Genomic DNA, 26374 nt, shown 5'->3' on the forward strand with positions numbered 1-26374 from the left:
TTGCTTCGTTATGGTAAAACCCTCTTAAGGTCAATGTTACCAAATGTTGCCTTGAAACCACGAATCACTCAATCCACACCCCAATAGCAGGCAAGAAATCACTTGAATTAGATGCGTTATGTTCTCGGGAGAGGAGGTTTTAATCTCTGATTCCAGTATATATAATGATGGACTAGTTGTATTGTAAGATCATCCTATTTCAAATATTATTGCCAAATTCAGAAAGTAGAGATTTTGGTTAAATATATAGTTTGTGGTCTAAGAGAGAAGATGTAACGATAATGTAAGATTTATATTGCTAGTGATCTCGATCTACTAGTACAAAATATACTGAAAAGATATGTTCTTCAAAACACTGCTCTTCAAATCACCAGCCAAGTCTCTGATCATAGCATGATGAACGCCATTCACTTTTTTTGCCAGGAAAAGTGGCCTATATAAGAGTGTTAGTGGATTCTATTAGCAATGCTGGATAGGGAATGCTGGATAGGGAATGATGACATGGAAATGATTTCAGCCACTACGTACTTCCAAGCGAGGCACAACATACTGTTCATGGAACGCCTCTTTTTTATCATGCAAATGCGACATTCACCTCCTTTGGTTCCACTTGAGACATAGCAATGCTCTTGTTGGTGGCGTTGGCGAAGGTATGATTTGATGCTTGACTTTTCATCTTAAGAAGATAGAGATACTCCGATAGATCAAGATGAACACTTGTTCTAAGAGTGTAGGGTGACGATGGCATCATCTGCATCCACCATAGAAAGCGTCTCTACCCATGTGAAAAGCCAGCCTTATCAACTCTTTCAACAGAATCATTAAGAAGCTCTCAATGCTTTCGCGCACCATTGATCTTCAAAAAGCTATCCTTGTCCTGGTTCATTTGAGCATTTCTTGCCCTGTTGAAATGGTGTCGCCTTCCGGGCGTCCATGCTTGCCCTGTTGGATGGAAATGGGAATAAGAAGATTTTTGCCATCTACATTCTTTAAAACTTTGTAAGGCTTTTCGGCCTCGCCTTGTCATGGTGGCTTGCATTTGTCATGAACATGGCATTGCCGCCAGGTTAGCGGGAACATCCATCAAAAGTAACGGGACGAGCTCATCATTTTTGTAAGCAGTAGAATTTCCCGAAATTAGCTAAAACTATGAATTTCGCTGTACATCTACTATTTTCTTCTGTTTCTGTATCTACTTGGCGCAGTACTATGCGACATTGATACAGACGATAGCTTCAGAATGACAAAGACTCATTTCCATACATGTAAGAATGATAGACTACAAACGACTGACCCATCTCATTCAACAACCGATTCCTTTCATAGACAGGTTTGTTTTGTAATCTCCATTTTCTTTTTCTTTTCTCTCTCTCTCTCTTCTTTTTGTATAAAACGAGACCTAAACAACATGTATTGTATGCGTTATTTTGTGCCTTTGCTCCTACTACCGTTTCCCGATGCACCGCCCATTTTTGTCATTTTGTTCTTGGTATCCTTTTTTCTTCATCAGAAGCCATGGTAAGCGTCGAGATTTTCGTTAAAGAAACACCTATTCTAACATCAATTCAACATAGTATCTATTGTACGTTATTATTAATAGCATTGTTTTCATCCACTTGCTACTGGGGTCAAGGTAGATGTTGGATAGATTTGCAGCAAAACCGACTGTTTGATGTTCGACCTGACTCAAATGCAACATTTGGACAAGGAGATGGATGGTGGAACTGGAAGATTACGTTACCTATAGGACAACAACCGCAATAGTAATGATCCACCAAGCGCATTTTCATATACTTTAGAAGGACACCAAAAAAAACTAATTGTATCATATACATGACAGCTCTACGAAACAAAACAAGAAATAACACGCATTTTTTTTTACAATACCCAAATGTATTCTCTCGCTCGCTCGCTACGTCCAAGTCTCTCTCTCTATTTTATCTCTTAACGCACATACCGCATATATACATACACACACATTTATATATAAAATATCAATTCAACACCACATGCCCTCTGATCACGTTCTTGCACGTTTGATGATGATGATGGTAATGGTAATGGTAAATGATGAACGTGGCGAAATTAGAAAGAGAATGTCGGAAATCCTGTTTGTGTATATGTACATGTCAAATCTGTGGGCGATCCTTGTAGTGCTAAATCTAAGCTTGCATAGGTACATGCCTCTTTTCTTGTCTTTTACACTAGCCAAGCACTAAGCTGTGAACATGATGACAGATCCAGCATTGGATGAGAAAATAGCCACCATTTCACATGAATATAGAGCAAAATCTACACACGGCCATAGTCTATATAGATTTTGTATCACCTAACCATTGGTACACTAAATTATTGTACGAGTACACATTACAAATTCTTTCTCTTTCTCTCATCCTACATACAAAAAAAAAAAAAAGTACAATGAACAGTATTCGTGCCAAGCTACGCAAGTTACCGCCCAAAGCCGTCATCAAATTACTGCGAAAAGTGTTCTCATTGCCTGCGCCTGCAGCTAGGTTGATCTTGAACGACATAACCAGAGCCCGAAAATGCCATTTACCTTGGATACATCGAGTCAAGCTCAATCCTCATCAGCATCAAGACTGGTCTGGCTGCTGGATTGGGGAAAATGTCCAGAAACTGGACGAGCAAGCCTTGTTGAAACGGATCCACGAAGCAGACATCATCTTATTCTATGTACATGGTAAATGCTGGGTGTATTATTGTGTGGGGTAAATCATAAGCTTACTAGAGAAATTTCAAATTAGGCGGTGGATTTCGTATTGGTAGTTGCACCATGTACATGGACACCAATATCGCATGGATCCAAGTACTCAAGGAGAAATACAACCTCAATGCCATGATCATGGCGATCGACTACAAGTAAGTGCTTATAGAGTGGGGGGGGTGGGGAATCAGAAAATGATGCTCATTGTATTAATTTAGATTAGCACCTGAATACAAATATCCAAGTCCAGTTGAGGATGTAGTGCGTGCCTACGAACATCTCATACAGAAACTAGGGATCAACAGCGAAAAGGTCATTGTCATTGGCGATAGCGCGGGAGCCGCATTGTCTCTGGAAATGTTATTCATCACGCATGACCCAAGCATGTTTGAAATAGTGACAGAAGATGATGGCAACTCAACTGAGGCGGCGGTTTTGCAAGAACTGCCTAGACCGGCAGGCACCATTCTCATTTCTCCCTTGGTCACGGATGAAACAACGTCTGAATCATGGAAGCATAACCAGAAATACGACTACATTACACAATACACAGCAAAGGTCATCAAGAAGGACTATTTCGAGCCTGTAAAAAAGGGCCAGGAACCAGAGCAGCAGGTACTGGGTATTGCCAAGCTCAAATCAGGCTTTCAGGCATTCATGTCGCCCCAAGTGCTCATGTACATTGGCAATTTGGAAGTGTTGCGCGATGATGCCTTACAGCTGGCCATGAAGGCAGAGCAAGACGGTGTCGCCTGGCAGACGGTGATTGAGGATTGTGTGCATGATTGGTTTTGCGTGCGTGAAGTGGTCAAGGACAAGGAAGCATTGAGAAAGGCAGATGATATATTTGCTGATTTCTGCTATTCTGCTATTGGAGGATCTGTGCATCAAAACAGACCTTATGCCAGCAGACGAGAGTACACACCCACGCCCAGAGACAGTCTATTGGAAGCAGTAAAGGAAGAAGCATCTGACGAGGAGGAGGAGGACTATGACAGTGACTCTACCCCATCCACATCATCCGTCTATGACGACTTTCGACTATCCAAATTATCCATTTTCGAGCATAGCAACAGCAGCAGCCAAAGCGATGAAGTAACGACGCAACCGCCCACCAACGCATCGTCCAAACGCTCTTCAGATATTGTATTTGTTTAGTTTCTTTGAGTTCATCACAAACAATTAAAATAAATAGGGGGGGAGGTTATTACAATGTGACGTATTGGGGGATATCCCCCATTTAAATAACTGTTATCTAGTATGTTTGGTTAGTAAGAAGCATTTCTCTCTTTTGCTCCCTCCTTTTATGAAACTTTTGTTGTTCCTGATCACAGTGATAGTCCTGTGTGTCCATCAATCAGATCAAATCAATCTCAAATCCAATGAAAAAAGCTGCCAGTTGCTGGATGGATTTGGCATTCTGATTCAGTTCCTGCTCGCATTCACAGCACTGATAACATTGATACATAAACGGGCCAAAGAAACACCACAGCGGCCACTGCAAATATGGTAACCATACTGCGAAACCGTATATTGAGTTTCCACTGTATTAACCACCCCCCTCCCTCCCTCAACAAGGGCTCTCGATGTCAGCAAGCAATTTTTCGGCGCTGGCATGATCCACTTCATCAATCTAGGCATCAGCTACTATGCATCCGAGCCAACATCAGGGCCGACCACCAATCTGTGTGTCTGGTACTTTCTCAATGTGGGAATTGACACTACCTTTGGCGTGCTGTTGCTGTGGTGTTGGTTCACTCTCTTGATGAACGCCTGCGAGAAATGTCGTCTATTCCATGTTGGAGAGACGGGAGACTATGGACCTCCGCCATTGTCTCGCATGCTCTGGCCATGGATGCGTCAAATGTCGGTATTTCTGCTGGCCGAGATGCTCACCAAGGCTTGTTTATACGAGATTGTCATCAGCTCACCATGGCTATTTTGGTTAGGTGAGTTATGCATCAGTTGGACACAACACGACCCCAAGATCCAAGTGGTATTTGTCATGTTGATGTAAGTGCTTTTCTTGCTCTCTGCACTGCTTATTTACCTGATTTGCTAGATTTCCTCTGATCATGAATGCCATTCAGTTTTGGCTGACGGACACGATCCTCAAAGTACATCAGGATCTCAAAGAGACCAGCAATGACAAGCAGCCCTACATCTCCACACCCATGCTCGCTGTGCTGATTGAACAGACAGAGCGGACGCCTCTGCTGTTTCCGCCTTCCAAGCACCGCATGGCTTCTTGACTTTAATGTAGATATACCCTCGATTACATTTGTACATATTCCTCCATCTCGTTCCTCCCTTTCTTGTTTAATAAAGCACGGGGTTTGTTTATTGTGTGTCAGTTTTTATCAGTTTAAACTTTTTTTTTTTCTTCTTCTCTTTTCCTCTTTCTCTCCTTACCCATAGCAAGAGATGGAACCGTCATCATCTGCAGACAGGCCAAATCTACAAAAGACTCGCACAAATTCCTCGTCTTTTAGAGTGAGAAGACCGAGTCGTACAACATCTAAATACGGATCCATTGTAGAGGAAAGAAACTATCCAAATGTCAACAGTACCCAAGACGACAACGATGCGGACAATGACAGCGAGCAGGATATGGACCCTAATCACGACACGCGTCAAGGCAGCACGTATCATGCTAGCGATCGAATGTCATTCAGTAGTCTGGACCATGAAATCACACTCAAAGACAAGCAAGATGTAAGCGCCCTAGAGAACCATAGCCAACTCCCCTTTTACACACACTGACACTGATTTGCTAGGCCATGAATACGCAACATCCCTTTGGGTTGCCTCTCTGGAAACCAGCACTCTACAAAAAATCTCGTTCGGTAGTTCGTAAAGCAAACAATGCTTTGCATTCATCTCCGGCTTCATCGTCCGATTTCTTTCTCAATCCAGGTAACTTGCTTTGGGCTGCTCTGTTTGGCTGGTGGCTGGCTCTGGTCGTCCTGTTTGTATCACTTGTCATCTCACTCTGTGGTGGCCATGCTTATGGCGTCATGCTGAGAGAACTGAGCTCCTATTTACTATGGCCATTCGGCCGCTATGTCGAGCGATTGGTGGAAATCACACCTTCTGTCATGAGTGATCTGGCAAGAGAGCGGTCTTCGGGCCAGTCGTCGGTAGTGATTGATGACGATAATGAGATTGACGTGGACGATGAGGAGGGTCATCATCACCACCATCATAGACGCAAGAGATACAACTGGCTTCGTGCTGTACTTGAAACCATCAAATTGGGACCTGTGGCATGTCTGTATTATATCTTGTTTTTCAGTATTATTGGTAACGTATAGAGGCAACCGAGATACAGCACGACATACTCACTATGGAGCAGCGCCTCTTTTGCTGCTGGTCTCTAGCATCTGCTGGATGTGCGTTGTCACTGTGCCCATGGCAAAACTCAACTACATCTTGGTCCGTCATCTGCGTCGCCATCCATTGAGCCTACGATTCCATTCCAAACCATCCATTCTGACAGGAGCACATCAACAGCCGACCATCATCTTGCTGTGTACATATCAAGCATTTGGCTGGCAATACTACAAATACACTTACAATGGCATCAACATCATGTTTATCAACTTGATCCCCTTGGTATTCTTTGTCATTTTCGATGATTATGTGCTCAAATCCTACTTTCCAGATGCCTTCATCACATCGCCGCATGTCATTTTTAGTTTGTCGTTGGCCTCTGTGATTCCATTGTCCTATTTCATTGGTATGGGTGTTAGCAGTGTGTCCGCTCAAAGTAGCATGGGACTAGGTGCAGTCATCAATGCAACATTTGGTAGTATCATTGAAATTATCTTGTATGCAGCTGCCCTCATGGCTGGTAAGAGCTCGCTTGTGGAAGGTTCCCTGATCGGTAGTATATTGGCGGGCGTCTTGCTGATGCCAGGCTTCTCCATGATCAGTGGTGCTGTCAAGAGAAAAGAGCAGCGATTCAATGCAAAGAGTGCGGGTGTTACTAGTACCATGCTAATCATGGCCATCATCGGTGCCCTGTCTCCCACACTGTTTTATCAGTTCTTTGGATCCGTAAGTCAATCGCTTCACATTTGCTTCCTGTGTATTTATCTTACTGCATAGTTTGAATTGCGTTGCACAGGATGCCCTGAAGTTGCTGACCCAAATGGCTCTCTTGCTTGCTCACACTGCTACTATGATCAAATGAATCCATCTGAGGATCCCGTGTACCAAAACAGTGTCAAGCCCTTCATGTTGATTTGTGCCGCTATTCTACCATCTGCCTATGTCATTGGGCTTTTGTTCAGTTTGCATACGCATGCAGACATGGTGTGGAAGAACCCCACATCCACCACTACGAAGCATCCCATTGTAGAAGCACATACAGCAACTGTTGTTCATCCTCAGAGAGTATACCCTGTACATATCATCTCTCAACAAGAACAAAATCATCCCAGTGAGCAAACACCCATCAATGCCTACAGTATCCATGGTAACACACAACAACGCACACGAGACATCACGTTGACTGACATGTTTGTTTAGCTGTCGATCAATCTGCCACTTCATTCATTGCAAATCCAAGCACAACTACCAACGCAACTACAACCACGACGACGCTACCTCAACCCTTGGCGTTTGTGCATGCTAAAGAACCAGAAGAGGAGGAGGAGGAGGAAGCAGCAGCAGGTCATGATTCGCCCAACTGGGGTAAAGCCATGAGTTATTCAGTGCTGTTTGGCTGTACATTGCTGTACTCTATCATTGCAGAAATTCTAGTGCAGACAGTGGATTTGGTCATGGAGAATGTAGCCATTGACGAGAAATTCCTGGGTTTGACATTATTTGCTCTGGTGCCTAATATTACAGAATTTATGAATGCCATCTCATTTGCTCTCTATGGAAACATTGTACTAAGGTAATGTATCGTGGACATGGCCCCGCACAAACAATCCATCCTGTGCTGCCTCTCCTTATTTCTTTTTTTTTTTTATGGAAACTAACTTTCTTTGTGTAGTATGGAAATTGGCTCAGCTTATGCTTTGCAAGTCTGCTTATTACAGATTCCTGCCATGGTAGCATTTTCATTGTGGTACAACTGGGGTAAAGAAGAGATCAAAAAGTTTACATTCAAGTAAGTATAAAGTATCTAATGCATAGGTCACAGCAAGCTCATTATGTTTAAATAGCTTAATGTTCCCTCGTTGGGATGTCATTTCTGTCATATTCTCAGTCTTTTTGCTAACCTACACCTACCAGGAAGGCAAATCCAACTACTTTAAAGGTTCGATTCTTTGTCTGAGTTACGTTGTGTTGGTAGCAGGATTCTATTACATACCTTCCTTTAGTAATGCGTCTAATTTATACGTTGGTATTGAGCCAAGAGCATAGGAGTAATAAAGGGATGAAGAAGGTGATACGGAGCCCCTTGTTGTTTATTTTGCATTATTTGAAAAAAAAAGGGCCGTCAACTCGACATTTGCATATCTATTAGTGCATGGCATCTTTTAATAATTTGATGACGGATGAATCACTAATGTAAAGTAAAGCATAGAACTTGTGTAGTCTAATAAAAGCGCGCATTTGCTATATTTTAGCTAAATGAGTATTGGGATAAGAAATGATAGACTTTATAGACTAGTCTTGATGCATAACTCTGCGACAGCCAAGAAACAGATTCTAAAAGCATCTCTTACACGTCGAGCTTGATAGACTTTACTATGATATGCATTTTGTTTTTTTGTGGCAGATAAATTTAACATAACTATAGAAAGCTCATGCTGGATACAAAGCTTCTGTCAGCCCACTGCTGATACTCTCTCTTCATGTTGGGGTCTTGATGAAGCGCTGTCTTGTTGGCGGATAAACTGCACCTCTTTCGTTCCTTGTCGAGCAGGTTTCTCTTTTCATTTTGAGACAATTGGATGACGGAAATCTTGTCAGCAGGGATGCCTTTAACAACGCTCTCAAAAACAGCAACAGGCAGTATTTGCTCATCACAAAGGAAGATGCCGTATACATCGTTGAAAAGTGGGGTTTTCTCCAGTGAGACAGGTGCCACTCCCTGAGGACCAAAGTACGCTGAATGAACCAATTGCAAATGTGTGTCGTTGAACAGTTTCTTGTATTAATTTGCAAAAACATCGAGCTGAGGAACCTCAGTTTGCAAAGGAGGCGCTACGAATATCTACTGATACTCTAGCGAGAGCCAATCAGGAAGAATAGAGCCACATTGGAAGGCTCGACGCCCTTGGACGATGATAGTATTGCTGGTGCCCACTATAAAGGTATGGTCCTTGAACAGAATCATAAGCTTAATATAGCTGGAGCTCGTAGGCTGTTATGTAGTTGGTTGCATTATAGATAGTGCTTGAGACTCTTTGGACAAATGCAAGCTTCAGCTCATCTGAGAGATCTTTCTGATAATAGACGACAAAGAGACAGTGCTTGAGCTAAATATTTGGGCGCAATACAATGCTCGAAGTTTAGATTAATGCATACAATGTCTTTTACGCCTTTTTATCAGAACAAAAGCGTGCCTATTGGCAAGTAAATGTATGAAACACAGCCAAATTTAACAGTTTCCAAACCTTCATCTCTTGACATATAGACCTTTCTGAGCCGCCGGAATAACGCCAAACAATTGTACTCAAATAGCAGTAACTTCCTGACACCTTTGCTCGACTTTTTAAGACCCAAAAAAACAGGGCCAAAAATCGACCAAAAAGCATGAGGTATCCCTCATGCTTTTTTACGAAAATTAAACGATCGCATTTTTTCACCTTGAAAATAAAGCCTTTTACTATGGTATATATTGAATCAAAATGTTTCTATCGATCTAAAGCAACCTTTGAAACCACTTTTATGAGGTGTTCATGTGCAAAATATGGCTATTTTCGCTAAAAACCTCAATCCATATTTTACCAAATCTCTCGGTAACTTCACTCAAAACATGTGTTACAATTAGCACCATTGGAAGCGCCTTGAAAAGTACTCCAGAAATGCATTAGGAAGTATGGGATGATCAGCACATCTACATAGTCGAATCTCGCAAAATAGGTCGAACCGAATCCAAAAAGATCAAAAAATAAACAAATCAGAAGAGAAAGTAAAGCGGGAATTGAATTGGTTTTTGGATGGCAAGATCAATCCATGCTAATTGCGAAGGTAACGGTTGTTGATGGAGGCACATAATAAGAAAGGAATTGCGAGTTGGAAAAGATACTTCAGATTAGCATAAATACATGGTTTTGCTTCTGTTAAGAATCTTCGGGTCTATGGAATACAGTTGTTACAAATTGCTTATGCAGCGATGATAGTATTGTTGTTTATTATGAATGCAGCCAAATAAAGGAATCTGCCCAATTTTACTTTGTTGAGGCGTGATGGATACCGATGCCTTACGCTATATATTAAACCTAATACTAAATCAATCCCATACACACAATTAATTGGAGAGTAAAATTGTGGAAGATCCTCATTGAGCTATAGAGAGATCCGAAAGCTAATTCACAATCACGTAAATAAGGGCAACACTTTTTATACAACCGGAATTAATCCAAGATTTCTACATTGAATAAGAAAAAAAAAGGAGAGGATTGCAACCATCAGAAAATTCTAATCCAACATGTAGTACTCGAGAGCCCCTGCATCCATGTATAAATATATACTCTCTTGATTATAGCAAGCAAGTGCTCCTATAGCTTGATTGTAAGTCTTCTTTTTTACTTTTACGTAGCATTTATGGAGGCATACTTTCTGTCTCTTTCCCACTTTTTTTTTTGTATCTAGATGTTGTTGTGTACACACAGGCACACACACACACACCAAACCTCCCTTTTTTTGTATGTGTATCTAAATGATCCATGATCTGTAATTCTTTATTTCTTTCTTTTCTCTTTCTCTCTTCTTTTTTTTTTTTGCACGACACACACATATCAGCTCTTTCCCAACTGATCTCTCAAACGCTATATTACTATAAAAGGACGATACACATTGTGCGTACATTGATGAATTTCAACCGAGACTATTGCAACTAGAAAATAGAAACAACATTTAGCAATCAACGTATTTCAACCTTTTTTTTCTCTCGTTATTGAACTTTGAAGCATGTCAAGCACTGTCTCTAATATTGTGCAATTGGCAGAAATACAATCCAATGACACACATGTCACAGGTCAGGAAGCCATTGTGCGACTATTACAGTCTCGATTCAAAGCAGATCAGCCCTATACACAACTAGGAGATCATCGTTTAGTTGTCGTCAATCCATTCAAGCCATTGGATCTATTGAATGATGCCACATTACAAGCGTATGGCCAGCATGGATACAAAGACATTTCACCAGATCGATTTGCACCACCAGAGCCTCATGTGTATGATATGGCAACTCGAGTGTATCTACTGATGAGGCGTAGATCAGAGAACCAAGCAGTGATATTAAGGTACACTACCACTCGACAACCATTGCTCAATTACATACTAATCTTTCATCACCAGTGGAATGACTGGATCAGGGAAATCCACCACACACCACCACTTGATCAAAGAACTGCTTTATCTCTCGACACACACACGAAAAGAAGAAAAGACGCAAAATCAAATATTAGGAGTGCACACTATTTTCGAAGCATTCGGCAGTGCTGCATCCAATACGAATGAAACTGCATCTTACCTGGGCCAATTCCAAACCTTGCAATTCAATGAACGAGGGAGGATTGTTGGATGCAATACGTCCGTCTTCTTACTTGACAAGCATAGAATCTCTCGCAGCCATACACAACAGTACACTATATTCTACCAGCTATTAGCAGGCACTACACCCGATGAGAAGCAGGCACTGCACATGACACACACCAACTTTAACTATCTTAAGCAGCTAAACCAGCGCAACTCGCAGCGAGATCAGATAGGCTTCAATGACATTAAAGCAGCATTAAAAGTGTGCGGCTTCAAGACCAAGACAGTAGCACAAATGTGTCAGTTGCTGGCTGCTATACTTCATCTTGGCAATGTGCAGTTTGTGGATGGCAACAAGCACTTTGTAGGCGGTGATAGCTCATTTTCCTCTTTCGCAAGCCCTAACACGACTTCCTCCAACAGCACCAACACAGCAGCAGGTGGCCACGAATCATGCCGCATCAAAAACAAGGAGATCTTGGTATTGGTGGCGGCTGCTTTGGGTGTGGCCACTTCCAAACTAGAAACTACATTGACCCACAAGCTCAAGCTGATTGGCAACGAATTTTGTTCCGCCTTCTTGACGACAGATACAGCCTCACAACAGAGAGATGCGCTGGCCCATACGCTTTATTCTGTGCTGGTGCTGTGGATCATGAATGCCCTAAATCAGAAGTTTGACACAGCAGCTAACAATGCCAATGCTATGCTGCGCACTATCAGTATCCTAGACACTACCGGATTCCAACTGTCCACCAGCACAACACAACGAGGACGCACATTTCATGATTTATGTGTCAATTATACGGTAGAGCAATTGCACAAATACACGTTAGATCGCACCTTGTTTCCCGACTCGGCCACCAACGCAGCCTGTCAACAAGACGGTATTTGGCCCAATCGCATACCAATGCAAATCAGATCCGTGCCTTCGCCTCTAGCATTGTTTCATGGCACCAACAGAAACAGCTTTGCACTGATTCCTTTAATGAACAAAGAGTCAAAGCGCTTTCAGGCTTATGCGTTGGATGCTACGGACAGCAATTTACTCTCTGTGCTGTTTCAAAAGAAGAGATCCAGTCAAAATAACCCCAGTAATGATTACACCACGCTGCTGCATCCATCTACACCATCCTACAGCTTTGCCATTCGACATTTTGATGACTCAGTCAGTGTGGATTACTCAATTGATGGCTTCTTGGAAAGCAATCTGGATGCTATCTCGCCTGATTTCCTTCACTTGTTCAAGTACAATTGCACCAATGCCTTTGTGCATGGTCTGTTTGAGGCCAATTCTTTGGCTGGCTGGATCACAGACGTTCATCCCAGAGATGCGCGCACTGTGATTAAAGCGCAGTTGCCTGTATGGCCATCCTCATCAACAACCAGTGACAACAGCAACAAAAAGATCACCACGAGAGAGGAGATCAAAGCAGCAGCCAGCACCGTGGTAGATGATTCTCAAAAGATCGAGCTCGCAGATGTCAGTGAGGAGAAGCAGCAGCAGCAGCAGCAGCCCCCTAAACCCCGTGCACCCTCTCTCAAGCGAAAGAAATCTGTAGCAGCAACGCCGCCACCCGCCAGCAACATACAGTCTGTCTTTGATCAAGTGGTTCACAGTGTCGAGTCTCTGAAACAAATATTGGACACCATGTGTCTCTCTGAAATCATCCACATCCGTCCCAACGACCAGCAAAAGCCAGACGCATTCGATGCAGACTTTGTTCAACGGCAAATCCAGGCGCTTCGTATAGCAGAATTGGCTGTGCACGCTGTGCATGTTGATGTGCTGTATCCCTACACACAAAAGCAGTTCATGTCGAGATACAGACATTTGATGGACAGTTACTTGCAAGAAGAAGAGAACAGCAGTAGCAGCATGACAGATCTGGATGACACGATTGTCGATGACGATGGCATTGGCGATGATGATCATGAAGACCAAGACATTGAAAAGGAAGACAAGGTCGAAAAGCAAAAGCAATGCATCTCGCACTGGGTTCAAGTCATGAAATGGACACACCAGCAAATTAAATTTGGCAAAAACGACATTTGGCTGACGTTTGATCTCTGGAGAAACTTGGAGAACCAGGTACGCACCATGGAGAAAGAGGCTCGACTGCGTGAAAAGGAGAGGTTGGCTGCCATAGAAGCTGAGAAGGAAGCCATGCGACAAGCAGCCATTGAAGCAGCACTAGAGGCAGAAGAGTACGAAGCAGCACAGAAAGCAGCGGCAGAGGCAGAAGCAGAGGCAGAAGCAGCCGCGCAAGCAGCAGAGATTGCAGTCATTGCAGCAGACAGATGGTCCAGTGATAAGAATCAATTTGATGATGATTGTCGGTCAGATATGACAAACGAAGATGACCGTACAGAGATCGAAACACACTTCGATCAGCCTGGTAAACGAAGCGAATGGGGAGACGACGATGATGACACGAGAGGCATCGCTGAAGGGTAGGTTTAAAATGCTATTGTATGATAGCAGACAGCAGCAGAGGTTGATAGTGTAATTTTAGATATGGTCCCAACTTGGACATGAGTAAAATGATGGAAGACTACAGTGTTGAGCCAGAGGAACAAGTGGAGGAAGTAAACATTTCTAGCATTCGTCGATGGTGGGCTCGGTTTGTCTATTTCTCTACATGGTGGGTTCCCTCTTTCACGTTAAAATACATTGGCAAAATGTCTCGTCAAGACGTTCAGATGGCATGGCGTGAGAAGGTGACCTTGTGTCTACTGATCTTTGCCTTCTCTGGCAGCATCATTTTTTTCATCGTGGGCTTGAGCCAGATTATCTGTCCTGGAACCAAGGATCTCTACTCTGCAGAAGATGTCACCAACCATCAAACCATCAGTGATTACTGGGTGTCTGTTCGAGGCACTGTGTATGACATGACCAAGTTTGTAGCTACCGATCATGGCACTGCAGCCTACATGGCTGGCAAGTCTAACCTGGACCCTTTGGCCGGTCGAGACCTGTCGTATACGTTTCCTCCTCCTTTATCTGTTGCTTGTGCTGGCTTAGTCTCTGACCCCATTATCACTGTAACCCCAAATGAAACCGTCGTATTGGGTCCCTTTGTCCACTTTTCTGGTCCTCAGCAACCCGAGCGCTCCCTGGATAAACTACAAGATCCTTACTGGCTCAACAAATATTTTGGACCTACCATGAACATTTACAAGCGAGGCGATTTGGTAATTCCTATGAAGCAGATCAAAGACGACTACTCGAGCTGGGGCCGATTGATTGCCTCCATTGATGACAAGGTGTACGATTTGACAGATTACATGGCTTCTGCTCGGAGATATCCTAGTGCCAGTGCTGGTGTTCCCAATTACCATTATTTGGATCCATCCATTGAGACCTTGTTCAGCAAGTTTGGCGGAAAGGACGCCACTGCAGAATGGAACAGATACAGTGCTGCCATGGATGAACAAACAAAGATCAAAAACAAGGCGTGCCTGGACAATGTGTTCTATATTGGCCGTCTGGATTACCGTGAATCACTCAAGTGCACATTTGTCAACTACTTACTACTGAGCTTTGCAGTGGTCATGTCGGCGGTCATCCTGGTCAAGTTTCTGGCAGCATTGCAATTTGGAAGTGCCCCTACACCCGAGGATCACGACAAGTTTGTCATCTGTCAGGTGCCTTGCTATACAGAAGATGAGGAATCACTGCGCAAAACCATTGACTCGCTCACCGCCATGACCTATGACGATAAACACAAGCTGCTGTTCCTCATTGCAGATGGCATGATTATTGGAAGTGGTAACGACAAACCAACGCCTCGCATTTTGCTCGACATTTTGGGCCATGATGAAAACGATGATCCTGAGGCACTGATGTTCAAGTCAATCGGCGAGGGTTCCAAGCAACTGAATTATGGTAAAGTATATTCCGGTGTGTATCAGCATGAAGGTCATGTTGTTCCCTATGTGGTGGTGGTCAAAGTGGGTAAATCCAGCGAACGCGCCAAGCCTGGTAACCGTGGTAAGCGAGATTCACAGATCATTTGCATGAACTTTCTGAACAAGGTCCATTTTGACTCTGAAATGTCTCCTCTGGAGCTGGAAATCTTTTATCACATCAAGCACATCATTGGTATCGAGCCTAGGCTGTACGAGTATATCCTCATGGTGGATTCTGACACGGAAGTCTATCCAGATGCCCTGAATCGACTGGTATCGTGCATGCTGCATGACAGCCGCATCATTGGTTTGTGTGGTGAAACTGAATTGGGCAACGAGGATCGCTCTTGGACTACAATGATACAGGTCTATGAGTACTACATTTCGCACCATTTGGTCAAATCTTTCGAGTCACTGTTTGGGTCTGTCACTTGCTTGCCAGGATGCTTCTGTATGTACCGTATCCGCACAGCAAGCAAGCACCAACCGCTGATTGTATCGCCCAATGTCATTCATGCTTACTCGGATAACCAAGTCGATACACTGCACAAGAAGAACCTGCTGCACTTGGGCGAAGATCGATACTTGACCACATTGATGATGAAGAATTTTCCTCAATACAAGATGATGTTCACGCCGTATGCGAAATGCAGAACAGTTGCGCCAGACCAATGGCGCGTATTGCTGTCTCAAAGAAGACGATGGATCAACTCGACTATTCACAACCTGCTGGAACTCATTCTGCTCCAAGAGCTATGCGGCTTTTGCTGTCTTTCCATGCGATTTGTGGTATTAACCGACCTCATTGGCACCATCACGCTCCCTTCTTCTGTCATCTACCTCATCTATCTTATATACGAAGTCATCTCTGGGTCTGGACCTATACCCACAATTGCGCTTGGCATGCTGGCAGGTGCTTATGGTCTTCAATCCCTCATCTTCATCTTCAAAAGACAGTGGCAGCATATTGGCTGGATGGTCATCTACATGCTTGCTATTCCCATCTTTAGTTTCTTTATTCCTCTCTATGCATTCTGGCATTTCGATGACTTCTCATGGGGGAATACGCGTGTGGTAGTGGGCGACAAGAAGAAGCAGATTATTGTCACCGACGATGAAAAGTTTGATGAAAAGATGATACCACTCAAGAAATGGGCCGTGTACGAGCAAGAGATGTGGGAAACCAAGACATTGCGATCCGAAGTAACTCATTCCAAATGCTCTGTTTACTCTTGCGACGATGACGAAATGCCTAGCGTCTATAACAGATCATATAATGATGACCACAGCTTACAGAGCCATCCCAGCTTCATGACAAGCAGCAAATCAAACTCCAACCACACCATAAACAGTCGATATCAGCTGCTACCTCCACTTATATCTAGCTTCTCGGACAATAACTCACTTGGCCTCGACCTTTCATCGGTATTCAGGCCCAATGCATCACCATCAGCAGCAGCAGAGGATAGTAATGGTATGAGAAGAGAGGATATCAAAGTGGCCATGCTGCCAGAGGACAACGACATAGAGAAGGAGATCATCAGAATTTTGACTAGTTCTAATCTTATGACATTGACCAAGAAGCAAGGTATGTTGTTGATACGCTTTTAGATTATATCACAATGACTGACATTGGGTGTTTAGTGCGAGATCAACTATCCAAGATATTTGGAGTTGATTTAACCATCAAAAAAGGATTCATTAATGCAACCATTGAGCGCCTTTTAGAGCAAGACTTTTAGAATACATAAATACATATACATATCTCAACATAATGTAAATCATATAATAAATAACGCATTCTATTTTCGTGTAATTAGCTATTGTGAGAAAGCAGGCAGACTTGCCATCATTGTATCATGATATTGTCATATGTGGGCACAACAATGTAAGTAGTAGCCTTTTTGGTTCTTATTGTATGCTGTTTAGAAGCGTATTCCCTCGGCGACGTGTTGATGTTATCTTGGTCTGTGAAACGAGTGCTAATGATGTCGAATTGGAATTATGCCACCTTGGGTTCAAGAGAAGTGCAGTTAGCGATCCGGTATTGAAGCAGCAGCAAAATAAAAGCTTGAAGATCAACGCCGGTATCCCGAATGGCATCAATCTTTCGCTGGACAATATCCCAATTACTACCTACTCCATGGACTTTGCTGAAAGTGCTGTATACGCAGTACGGCTAATTCGCTTTCAATATTGTATGGCCGTATTCCCCATGGGCCGTTTTTCTTTGATGACTTCTCTACTGTAACTCAATAACTTCATCGCCTTCTCGCCAAGCAATGAATGTTTTGAGCAACGTTGCAATCAGCACATGGGCATTGCACCAGCCTCCTTTATACTTATCCATCTATCGCTCTCTTTCTGCTACACCTGCATCATCCATAAACATAGATCTTTCACTGATCCATTAATGAAATCAGGCGGCAAACTATCCCTCCTAGAAATATTGAATAAAACTGCGCCGAGATATTGTCACAAGCATCCTCTGCAAGGACTATATGTATGTAAAAGAAGGCTAGATCAATAAGCAAATATGTTCACATAGACTCCTAGTTTGTATAGAAATTCTTGAAAAAGGGCGAGTTCACAAGGCAATGTAGACACTGGATCATTGCCTGGAATAACGAGGGAAAGAATATACCATCCAATAGGAAATCACATAAAAAGGATTTGTTTCTACTGGTAGGTATAGTCTTTGCTGCTTTCTACACTTGCAGAATCGGGTTACATCCCGTAAATGATCCAGGGCTCGATGTGATGTTCTTTATACATGAAAAAGTAGATACTCTTTCAGCTTTAAGAAAGGTAAAGTATATATCCCCACAAAGCTAGGCAGTCGTTCCACAAGATGTGCGATCATTCAAATATTAGGAGCATCTAAAGTATGGGGTATTCGATCCTTGTTTGAAACGACCAACAAGGTGATGGAGTTTGTAAATTAGAGTTTCTTTGGAAACCGAATTAGCTTATCTAATTCATTTTCTTATAAGAAGACTAGGAATACTTTTATTATGCATAGAACGAAATTTGAATGAATGAAATTTGAATGAATGAACTGTTTTTACAAGAGACAAAGGCACTGCGGACGAATGAGGCATATATCTTTGTTTCAAATGAGTGGATGAGTCAATTTTGTCTATGGAATAACGGATGATGCTGGTTTCTATGTTTGATATTCACGGAAAACGAATTATGCCTAGTGTAACATAACGTATGGTAATACGATACTCTTCTAACGGATCGATCTTGTTGTAAACAGTGGTAAAAACTGGTAATTTACAGTTCGTAGTTATTTTGTCATTCCGTGGAAGCTTGAATATTACCTTTCAGAGGATTTTTATTGTGAAATCAAGAGAAAACAAAATGTTTCTATTGTAATTTTTGATTTGAGGCGGTTGCTGCGCCAAAAGACTGAAGCAGCTGCTAGATGTCTAGTATTTTTGACAGCGGCAAATGGCTGTATTCAGAGCAGAAAAGATGGTATATCTCATTTGTATGATACCTTGTGTTCTGTATGAATTGTAGACATACATGTAATGACATTGTTATACGGTCATTTCTCACATGGAAAGCGTAAGCGCTTCAACATGGGAAAAAATGGTCTGATTTGGTTCTCTTTTTCTTGTTATTCTTGTTTCAGAAATAGATTTACATAATCAATTCTTTAGAAAATGTAGGTTTTGATCCCTCCCTTCCAAGTTAACATGTACTAAACATGGTATTTTTCCATGGTATTGCTACTTTTTTTTTTTTTTTTAGTCATGAGTAATAACAAATACGATGCCATGTTGCACTTGGCTACTATAAATAAAATCATCATGGTTATTGGTACATAACAAGCAAGTTGGAGAAACATTGGGATTGGGCGGTATTTCATTCATCAAGAAGGGCTACTCTAAGGGTCTACCTATGGAATTGCTTGTAATTTACTCCAAAGAATGTGAGACAACTAGAAAATCTCTTGAAGGCGGATACCAAATTGTGCTTCTCCGGCAAGTTACTCCACTCGAGTTCCCATTTTGAGCATTCATTGTCGAATGATATAGCTGCTCTTAACGGGAATAAATGGTAAAAATACCAGCTCAAAATAAAACGGTATCCTAGGTCATATCAGGAATGGCAACAGTTGAACAGTACTGAGCATCTAGACACCATATTCACTGCAATCATGCATGGCCATTTAGTGAACCAAATTTCAACATTGCGGATAGAAAGAAACCGAATAGGCATTTCTGATTTGATCTGTTTTAAACGAAAGAATACAAAACGTGCACAGCTGAAACCCTCCAGCGGCAACATTGGCTGAAACAACAGGCATTCTTATATTGAATTTCATATGAATGAATATCAATCAAACGGGTCTGAAATGGATGTAACTCTTGACTTTATACAACATTTTGGATGTCAATCGAGTACATGTCTAGTAAGCAGCTTGTCCGAATGGCCAGGTGTCATTTTCTGTCCAGGGTAACCATTGAATAAAATGGAAAATTTCAAGAAACATACGACCTGGTAAAGTTTCTCTATTTCTTTCGGATCAGATAGAAATCAGATCTACGCATTCATGCATAAACAAACGAAAACCAAAAGAAAAGCAAGGCCCTTTGGTTACTTGGAAGCACACTGGTACAACTGCATCTCACACTCAATGGCACCTATAGATGTTGAACAATCTGGTGGCACATTTCAGCCAATATGTCTGTATAACTCCTTCATTGGATGCTAACCCACTCTTCTACTCATTTGCCTGAGTGTCAAATCCATGTACAACCCAAATGGCGTGACAATATCGAATGGTTCTTTGCTTCTAAAGCTCAGTTTCAACCAAAAGGTTATTTCCATTTTCGTTAAGTGGGGTAGGTTCATTGAAATGTATATAAAAGGAACCCGCAAAATCCAGTTTCCATTTCATTATTATTTTCTCCATCAAATAAATATATTAAAAATCAAAATGAATTCTCTTGATATGAAGCTACCGGGCTACATGGTCTACTGTGTAGTCATCGCTTGTCTTGGCTCCTTTAGTAACGGTTGGGTTATTGGTTCTGCCAATGTCCCTGGAGAAGTCACTCATGCCTGTGCTAATGGTGCTGCTCATGTTGCAAACAGTGCTTTCCCTGATTGTCTCCCTATGAACGACGCTCTCTGGGGCTTTGCTGTCGCCTCTTTCTGTGTTGGTGGTCTTTTCGGTGGTCTCTTTGGTGGTCATATTCAAACTAAATTCGGTCGTAAGAAGACTATCATTTTCAATAACATTGGTTGGATCATTGGTGCTATCTTGATCGGTGCCTCTGTCTCTCCTGCCATGTTCATCATTGGTCGTATCTTCTGTGGTCTGTCTTGTGGTCTTGGTTCTCTCTCTACTCCTACCTATGTTGGCGAAGTTTCTACTGTCAAGGGTCGTGGTACTATGGGTACTTGTAACCAATTTGCTATTGTCATTGGTATCTTGCTTGCTTCTGTTATCGGTCTTCCTCTTGCCTATGTTCCTCTCTGGAGAATCAACTATGCTATCGTTGCCATCCCTGCCATTGCTCAATTCTTCTTGATGGCTGGTTGTGTCGAATCGCCTCGTTACCTCATCTCTCAAAACCGTCTTGAAGAAGCTCGTGCCAACCTTCAAAAGCTTCGTCCTGGAGCTAATATTGAGCAAGAGTTCTTTGAACAAGTTGAAGGTATCCTTGGTTCCTCTGCTGCTCGTGCCATCACTGCCTCCAATGCGGCTGCCGATAAGCTTGAAATGAAGGAAAATGAAGAACAAAAGGAAAACTACGAAGAGGCCAAGCTTGAAGATGGTGTTGTCCCTGAAGAACGCAATGAAGCTGCTCGTGCTCCCATGAACATGATCCAAATCTTTGTTGATCCTCTCATCCGCAAGATTGCTATCACTGTCCTTCTTCTTCACGTTATCCAACAATTGATTGGTATGAACGCTGTCATGTATTACTCCACCACCATCTTCAACATGTCTTTTGATGCTAATATGTCCAAGTACATGGCTATTGTCACCACTGTTGTCAACTTTGTCTCTACCATTGCTTCATTGATTTTGATTGATCGTATGGGTCGTCGTCCTTTGCTTTTGATTGCTGAAGCTGGTGCTTGCATCTTCTCTGTTCTCTTGATCATTGGCTATGTTTACTCTATCGGTGCTCTCTTGATTGTCGCTGTCTTTGGTTATGTCATCTCCTTCGCTATCGGTGTTGGTCCCATTCCTTGGATGATTACCTCTGAAATGTCTCCTGTCTATGCTTCATCTGCCGTTGGTGCCATTGCCACTGCTGTCAACTGGGCTATGAACTTCTTGATTGGTCAATGTTTCCCTGTCATCTTTGCCAAAATCCAAGGTTACTCCTTTGCTATCTTTGCCGCTATTGCTGCCATGGCTTTTGTCTTTACCTGGTTCCGTGTTCCTGAGACCAAGAACCGCTCCATTGAAGCTATTGTCAAGTCTTTCGAGTCTTAAATTGCCTTTTTTTCACTTATTTTTTGTATTTTTATCTTGCTACATGTTACCTTTTTAATTCTTCGCACCCCATCCTTGTATATTAGTCAATTCTCTTTCATATAATTTCTCAATACGTTGATCGTCAAATAAAAATTTTAAATAATCATTCAAAACCTGTCTTTTGGGTAAAAAAAAAAAAAAAAAAAAAAAAAAACGTAAATGATGAAAAACGTGTAAATAAATCTTCAAATATGCATTATGCATCAAAGCATTGAAAAGGCTTGAGATGCATCAGTAATGCGATGATGTCAACTCACTTGCTAGTAAAATGATTTGGAATAGGCTTTATATCGTACAGTAGACAAATTATGAACAGCCATGATGATGATAGCATGTAATACTACCAGATTTTATATGTTTTTAAAAGCTTGATCTATGCATTCATCTCGATACTAGGCATCCACCATCAGCATTAGATCCGTGTCTGAATAGCCAACTGTCCAAATGTGCATACCAATGTCTAGGTACCACTTGACAGTTCTGAGAGGATAGAGGTGGCCTAACGTTTAAGTGCTGGGAATCAGCTATGACCTCAAAAATGCAACTGAACTCCCTGTTCGACGCAAGCATTCTAATTGCAGTTGCAAGGCGAACATTCTCACTAGGTGTCACCCAACTCTAACTGCTTGCCTAGTTGTTGGTGTCCTTTCATCAAAGCGGTCTACATATGTTTTACTAGCATCGCCAGTATGATGGAATGCTGAGGCGACCAAGAGGTTAATTCTGAATGGGCGGCTATTGATGCTGGTAAATACATTACCGTGAGTGTTATATGAGGGCTTGCTCTTGGATATTAACAATGATTTTTGCTTTGCTAGTCGTCAAACAGTCTGACTATGTATGTGAAGGGACCCAATACCTGTTGCAGCTGATCCTGCCAGTAAGCAAGCACTTGCTTCAATACACTGTTGCGCAAGAATATCCCTGAACGACTTGTAAATGTGAAAATGAATCTTCTGTGATGCTATACGTCTGTATCAATGGGAATAAGTCAAAGGTACAGGAGCAATCAGCTCCTCAATACTCAAATGCATGCAAAATACAACGAAAACCAAGTGCATTTAATTGGCAATTTCTCGCGTTAGAAGCCGTTTGAGAACGCCAGAATAACACCACACGATGACTCTCAACTAGCGCTAACCTCCTGACACCTTTGCTCAACTTTTTTGAGATCATCAAAAATCGACCAAAAAGCATGAGGTGCCCCTCATGGTTTTTTACGAAAATTAAACGATCGCGTTTTTCGCCTTGAATATGAAGAGTTTTACTATGGTATATATTGAACCAAAATGTTTCTCTCGACCCAAAGCAACTCCTGAAACCTCTTTTGTGAGACATTCATATGCAAAATCTCGACATTTTCCTCGAGAACCTCATTTCATATTTTTGATATTGCTCAATAACTTTGTTAAAAATACCTCTTTTAGTTGGCATCATTGGATGCGCCTTGAAAGGTATTCCAGAAATGCATTAGGAAGTATGGGACGATCAGCACACTTTACATAGTCGAATCTCGCAAAAATAGGTTGAACCGAATCCAAAAAGATCAAAAATGAGCAAATCAGAAGAGAATGTAAAACGGGAATTGAATTGGTTTTTGGCTGGCAAGATCAATGCCATGCTAAATTGCAATGATAGTCGATGCTGCTGGAGGCTTTCCAGAAGAGAATTGCGCATTGAAAAAAATATTATAGTTTATTTTGGCGGCTTTATTTTGCTTTTGTTAAAGTATCGTTATTCGATCGTTTCAAACTATATATCTCAATGTAATGTCAACTCCCTTTGCATGTGTCATTGTGATGCCAACCCTAGCTCTCGTAGGATAATTTGTGTCAACTGCTATCAGTCTCTCAAATGATTTTTTTTTGTCAGTTATAACAAAACCATGATGATAATACAGGTCCATTTTAGGGATTACAATGATAACATGACTGATGTGGATCCTTGTTAAATATTTGAATAAGGTTTATCAAATATAATTTTGGCTTATCGTTTACTTGAATCTACATGCATGAGACGTATCAATAACAACGTTCAAAAATGTATCTTCTATTTTGCGATAGCACAAAGAATTTAATCAGTTTTTCTTGTAGAAGAATCGATTTACCTATTGCAATACAAATCCCAAAATTGGAAGCCTCTTGACAGGTAAGCTCCGACAGCTACATCCAGTAAATGGTCTTTATCTGATAATCGTGCTATGCGCAAATACTCTATCAGATCTTAAATGTGATTTCTTGAATCTTTGGTTACTAGAGCTTTCCAGTACAACTATTCTGTGAATTCAATAAGAAATCAAAAGCAATTGAAAACTTACAGTATGCAAAGTTATTGATTATTTGAAACTGATTAACAAAAAGTCAATCTTTTGATCAACTTTTTACATGAGGTTTATTTTTATATGTAACAGATGTATGAAAATGCAATGTTTTAAATGATTGATTGATTTAAAGAGCACCATCAACCTTGGCAGCGTGGACAAGGAGATCGACAACACGGTTGGAGTAACCATATTCGTTATCGTACCAGGCAATGAGCTTGACGAAAGTAGGGGTCAATTGGATACCGGCAGCAGCGTCAAAGACGGAAGAGTTGGGCTCACCAACGAAGTCAGATGAGACGACAGCGTCAGTTGTGTAACCGAGGACACCCTTCATGGTGGTTTCGGAGGCCTTCTTGACAACTTCCTTGATTTCATCGTAAGAAGCACCCTTGGAGAGGTTGACGGTCAAATCAACAACGGAGACATCAGGGGTAGGGACACGGAAAGCCATACCGGTGAGCTTACCGTTAAGAGCGGGAATGACCTTACCGACAGCCTTGGCGGCACCAGTGGAAGAGGGAATGATGTTGGCAGCAGCGGCACGACCACCTCTCCAATCCTTGTGAGAAGGACCATCGACAGTCTTTTGAGTAGCGGTGGTGGCGTGGACAGTGGTCATCAAACCATCAGCGATACCGAAGTTATCGTTGATGACCTTGGCGAGAGGAGCCAAACAGTTGGTGGTACAAGAGGCGTTGGAGATAACCTTGTATTCAGACTTGTAAGCCTCGAGGTTGACGCCACAGACGAACATGGGGGCATCAGCAGAGGGAGCAGAGATGATGACCTTCTTGGCACCACCCTTAAGATGAGCAGAGGCAGCTTCAGTAGTGGTGAAGACACTATTACGTCAATGTTAGTTTAGATATCCCATGATAAACCCCATTCAATATATTTACCCAGTGGATTCGACAACGTAGTCAGCACCAGCGGAACCCCAAGGAATGGAGGTAGGATCACGCTCAGCAGAGACGGCGATAGCATGACCGTTGACAACGAGCTTGCCATCCTTGGCCTCGACGGAACCGTCGAAGCGACCGTGAACAGTGTCGTACTTCAACATGTAGACCATGTAGTCAAGAGGAATGAAGGGATCGTTGATGGCAACAACTTGGACGTCCTTGTTGGACTCAGTAGCACGAAGGACAATACGACCAATACGACCGAAACCGTTAATACCGACTTGAACAACCATTTTTAGAATTTATAAAATATATATAGAGATATAATATGAAGAGAAAAAAAAAGAAAACCTTAGCAAGACGAGAAATGCATTGGGTTTATATACCATTTGAAATGTCTCACACTTCATGGGTATTTTGAGGGAGAATTAATCTTGTTTGAATCGGATTCGGATCCATTGGAAAATAGAAGCATAAATTGTGACCTGATGTCGGATGAGTGATGATTGCGATGGACTCAGTCAGACATGATATTTTAAAGTGATAACATTGATAACGTGTCATCCATTGTCCGCTTGTCGAGCAATCAAATGTATCTCACGGATGTCCATGTAGATGTTGAACGATAGAAGATACCATTTCATTTCTTTCCTTGGTGAATAAAATGGGTCGATGGTGGAAATTGTCCGTTTGAACTATCCCTGAGCTACCTAGTGCAATGCTGAAAAATACCCACGAAGGCTGCTACACGTGGAAATTGGATATCAAGGGTTTCTAAACCATTTTAACGTTGCATTATTTGTCAAACGTCATTTTTTTGCAGTAAAGCATTTTTGACTAGTAGTATGGCTGCGCGTGGTTCAGACTAATGCTTGTACCACAGCATTTTTTTTTTTTTATGAAACAGATAATATCAGTGAGATTATAATCACATAAACAGCAGCCCCAATCTATCAAATGTGATGCTGTGTAGATCTTCGGGATTTCATCAGAGATTGCAGGATGAATTGTTCATCCAACACATCTGAAAGCTTTACATCATTGACCTTGGCTGCTCGAAATCCTGATGGGTATATGATGAGTAGAGATAAGAGATGATTGCATCATGATAGTATGTTGCGAGCGAGTATGAAGCAGTAATTTAGTCATTCAACTTTGGTATATTTGTGTGGCGTTTATTGAACACAGATGTCTCAAATCTCAAAGGATCTATTCCCAGTTTTACCCATAGAACATTCAGGTTTCGCAGTTATTGTTAGGAGAATGCGATGAATGTGATGGCATTTACGCGATATCCAAGCGATAGAGAGTGCGTTGACTCTAATGCAACT

The 26374-nt window shown here is 42.0% G+C and overlaps 7 protein-coding genes across 7 annotated transcripts; 6 read left to right on the forward strand and 1 right to left on the reverse strand.

The window, feature by feature from the left end:
• Positions 1-2421: 2421 nt before the first annotated feature.
• Positions 2422-3886, forward strand: ATC70_009598 (uncharacterized protein; the record flags this gene model as incomplete). The annotated part of the gene is made up of 3 exons (XM_064828827.1): positions 2422-2704; positions 2769-2883; positions 2947-3886. 3 exons carry the CDS (start codon positions 2422-2424, stop codon positions 3884-3886), a joined length of 1338 nt encoding a protein of 445 aa, XP_064686029.1.
• Positions 3887-4343: 457 nt separating this feature from the next.
• ATC70_009599 (uncharacterized protein) lies at positions 4344-4980 on the forward strand (the record flags this gene model as incomplete). The annotated part of the gene is made up of 2 exons (XM_064828828.1): positions 4344-4741; positions 4791-4980. The coding sequence occupies 2 exons, from the start codon at positions 4344-4346 to the stop codon at positions 4978-4980; spliced, it is 588 nt and encodes a 195-aa protein (XP_064686030.1).
• Positions 4981-5152: 172 nt separating this feature from the next.
• Positions 5153-8107, forward strand: ATC70_009600 (uncharacterized protein; the record flags this gene model as incomplete). The annotated part of the gene is made up of 7 exons (XM_064828829.1): positions 5153-5443; positions 5506-6031; positions 6084-6787; positions 6839-7208; positions 7262-7634; positions 7734-7850; positions 7906-8107. The coding sequence occupies 7 exons, from the start codon at positions 5153-5155 to the stop codon at positions 8105-8107; spliced, it is 2583 nt and encodes an 860-aa protein (XP_064686031.1).
• A 2718-nt stretch (positions 8108-10825) lies between these two features.
• ATC70_009601 (uncharacterized protein) lies at positions 10826-17049 on the forward strand (the record flags this gene model as incomplete). The annotated part of the gene is made up of 4 exons (XM_064828830.1): positions 10826-11160; positions 11216-13849; positions 13912-16895; positions 16952-17049. The coding sequence occupies 4 exons, from the start codon at positions 10826-10828 to the stop codon at positions 17047-17049; spliced, it is 6051 nt and encodes a 2016-aa protein (XP_064686032.1).
• Positions 17050-17225: 176 nt separating this feature from the next.
• On the forward strand, positions 17226-17558 carry TYR1 (prephenate dehydrogenase (NADP(+)); the record flags this gene model as incomplete). Its single annotated transcript, XM_064828831.1, has 1 exon — positions 17226-17558. The coding sequence occupies one exon, from the start codon at positions 17226-17228 to the stop codon at positions 17556-17558; it is 333 nt and encodes a 110-aa protein (XP_064686033.1).
• A 2703-nt stretch (positions 17559-20261) lies between these two features.
• ATC70_009603 (uncharacterized protein) lies at positions 20262-21776 on the forward strand (the record flags this gene model as incomplete). Its single annotated transcript, XM_064828832.1, has 1 exon — positions 20262-21776. The coding sequence occupies one exon, from the start codon at positions 20262-20264 to the stop codon at positions 21774-21776; it is 1515 nt and encodes a 504-aa protein (XP_064686034.1).
• Positions 21777-24265: 2489 nt separating this feature from the next.
• On the reverse strand, positions 24266-25336 carry ATC70_009604 (uncharacterized protein; the record flags this gene model as incomplete). The annotated part of the gene is made up of 2 exons (XM_064828833.1): positions 24266-24983; positions 25041-25336. The coding sequence occupies 2 exons, from the start codon at positions 25334-25336 to the stop codon at positions 24266-24268; spliced, it is 1014 nt and encodes a 337-aa protein (XP_064686035.1).
• Between the last annotated feature and the right edge of the window lie 1038 nt (positions 25337-26374).

Source organism: Mucor velutinosus, assembly GCF_035048745.1.
Source record: "Mucor velutinosus strain NIH1002 chromosome Unknown tig00001563, whole genome shotgun sequence".
Lineage (NCBI taxonomy): Eukaryota > Fungi > Mucoromycota > Mucoromycetes > Mucorales > Mucoraceae > Mucor > Mucor velutinosus.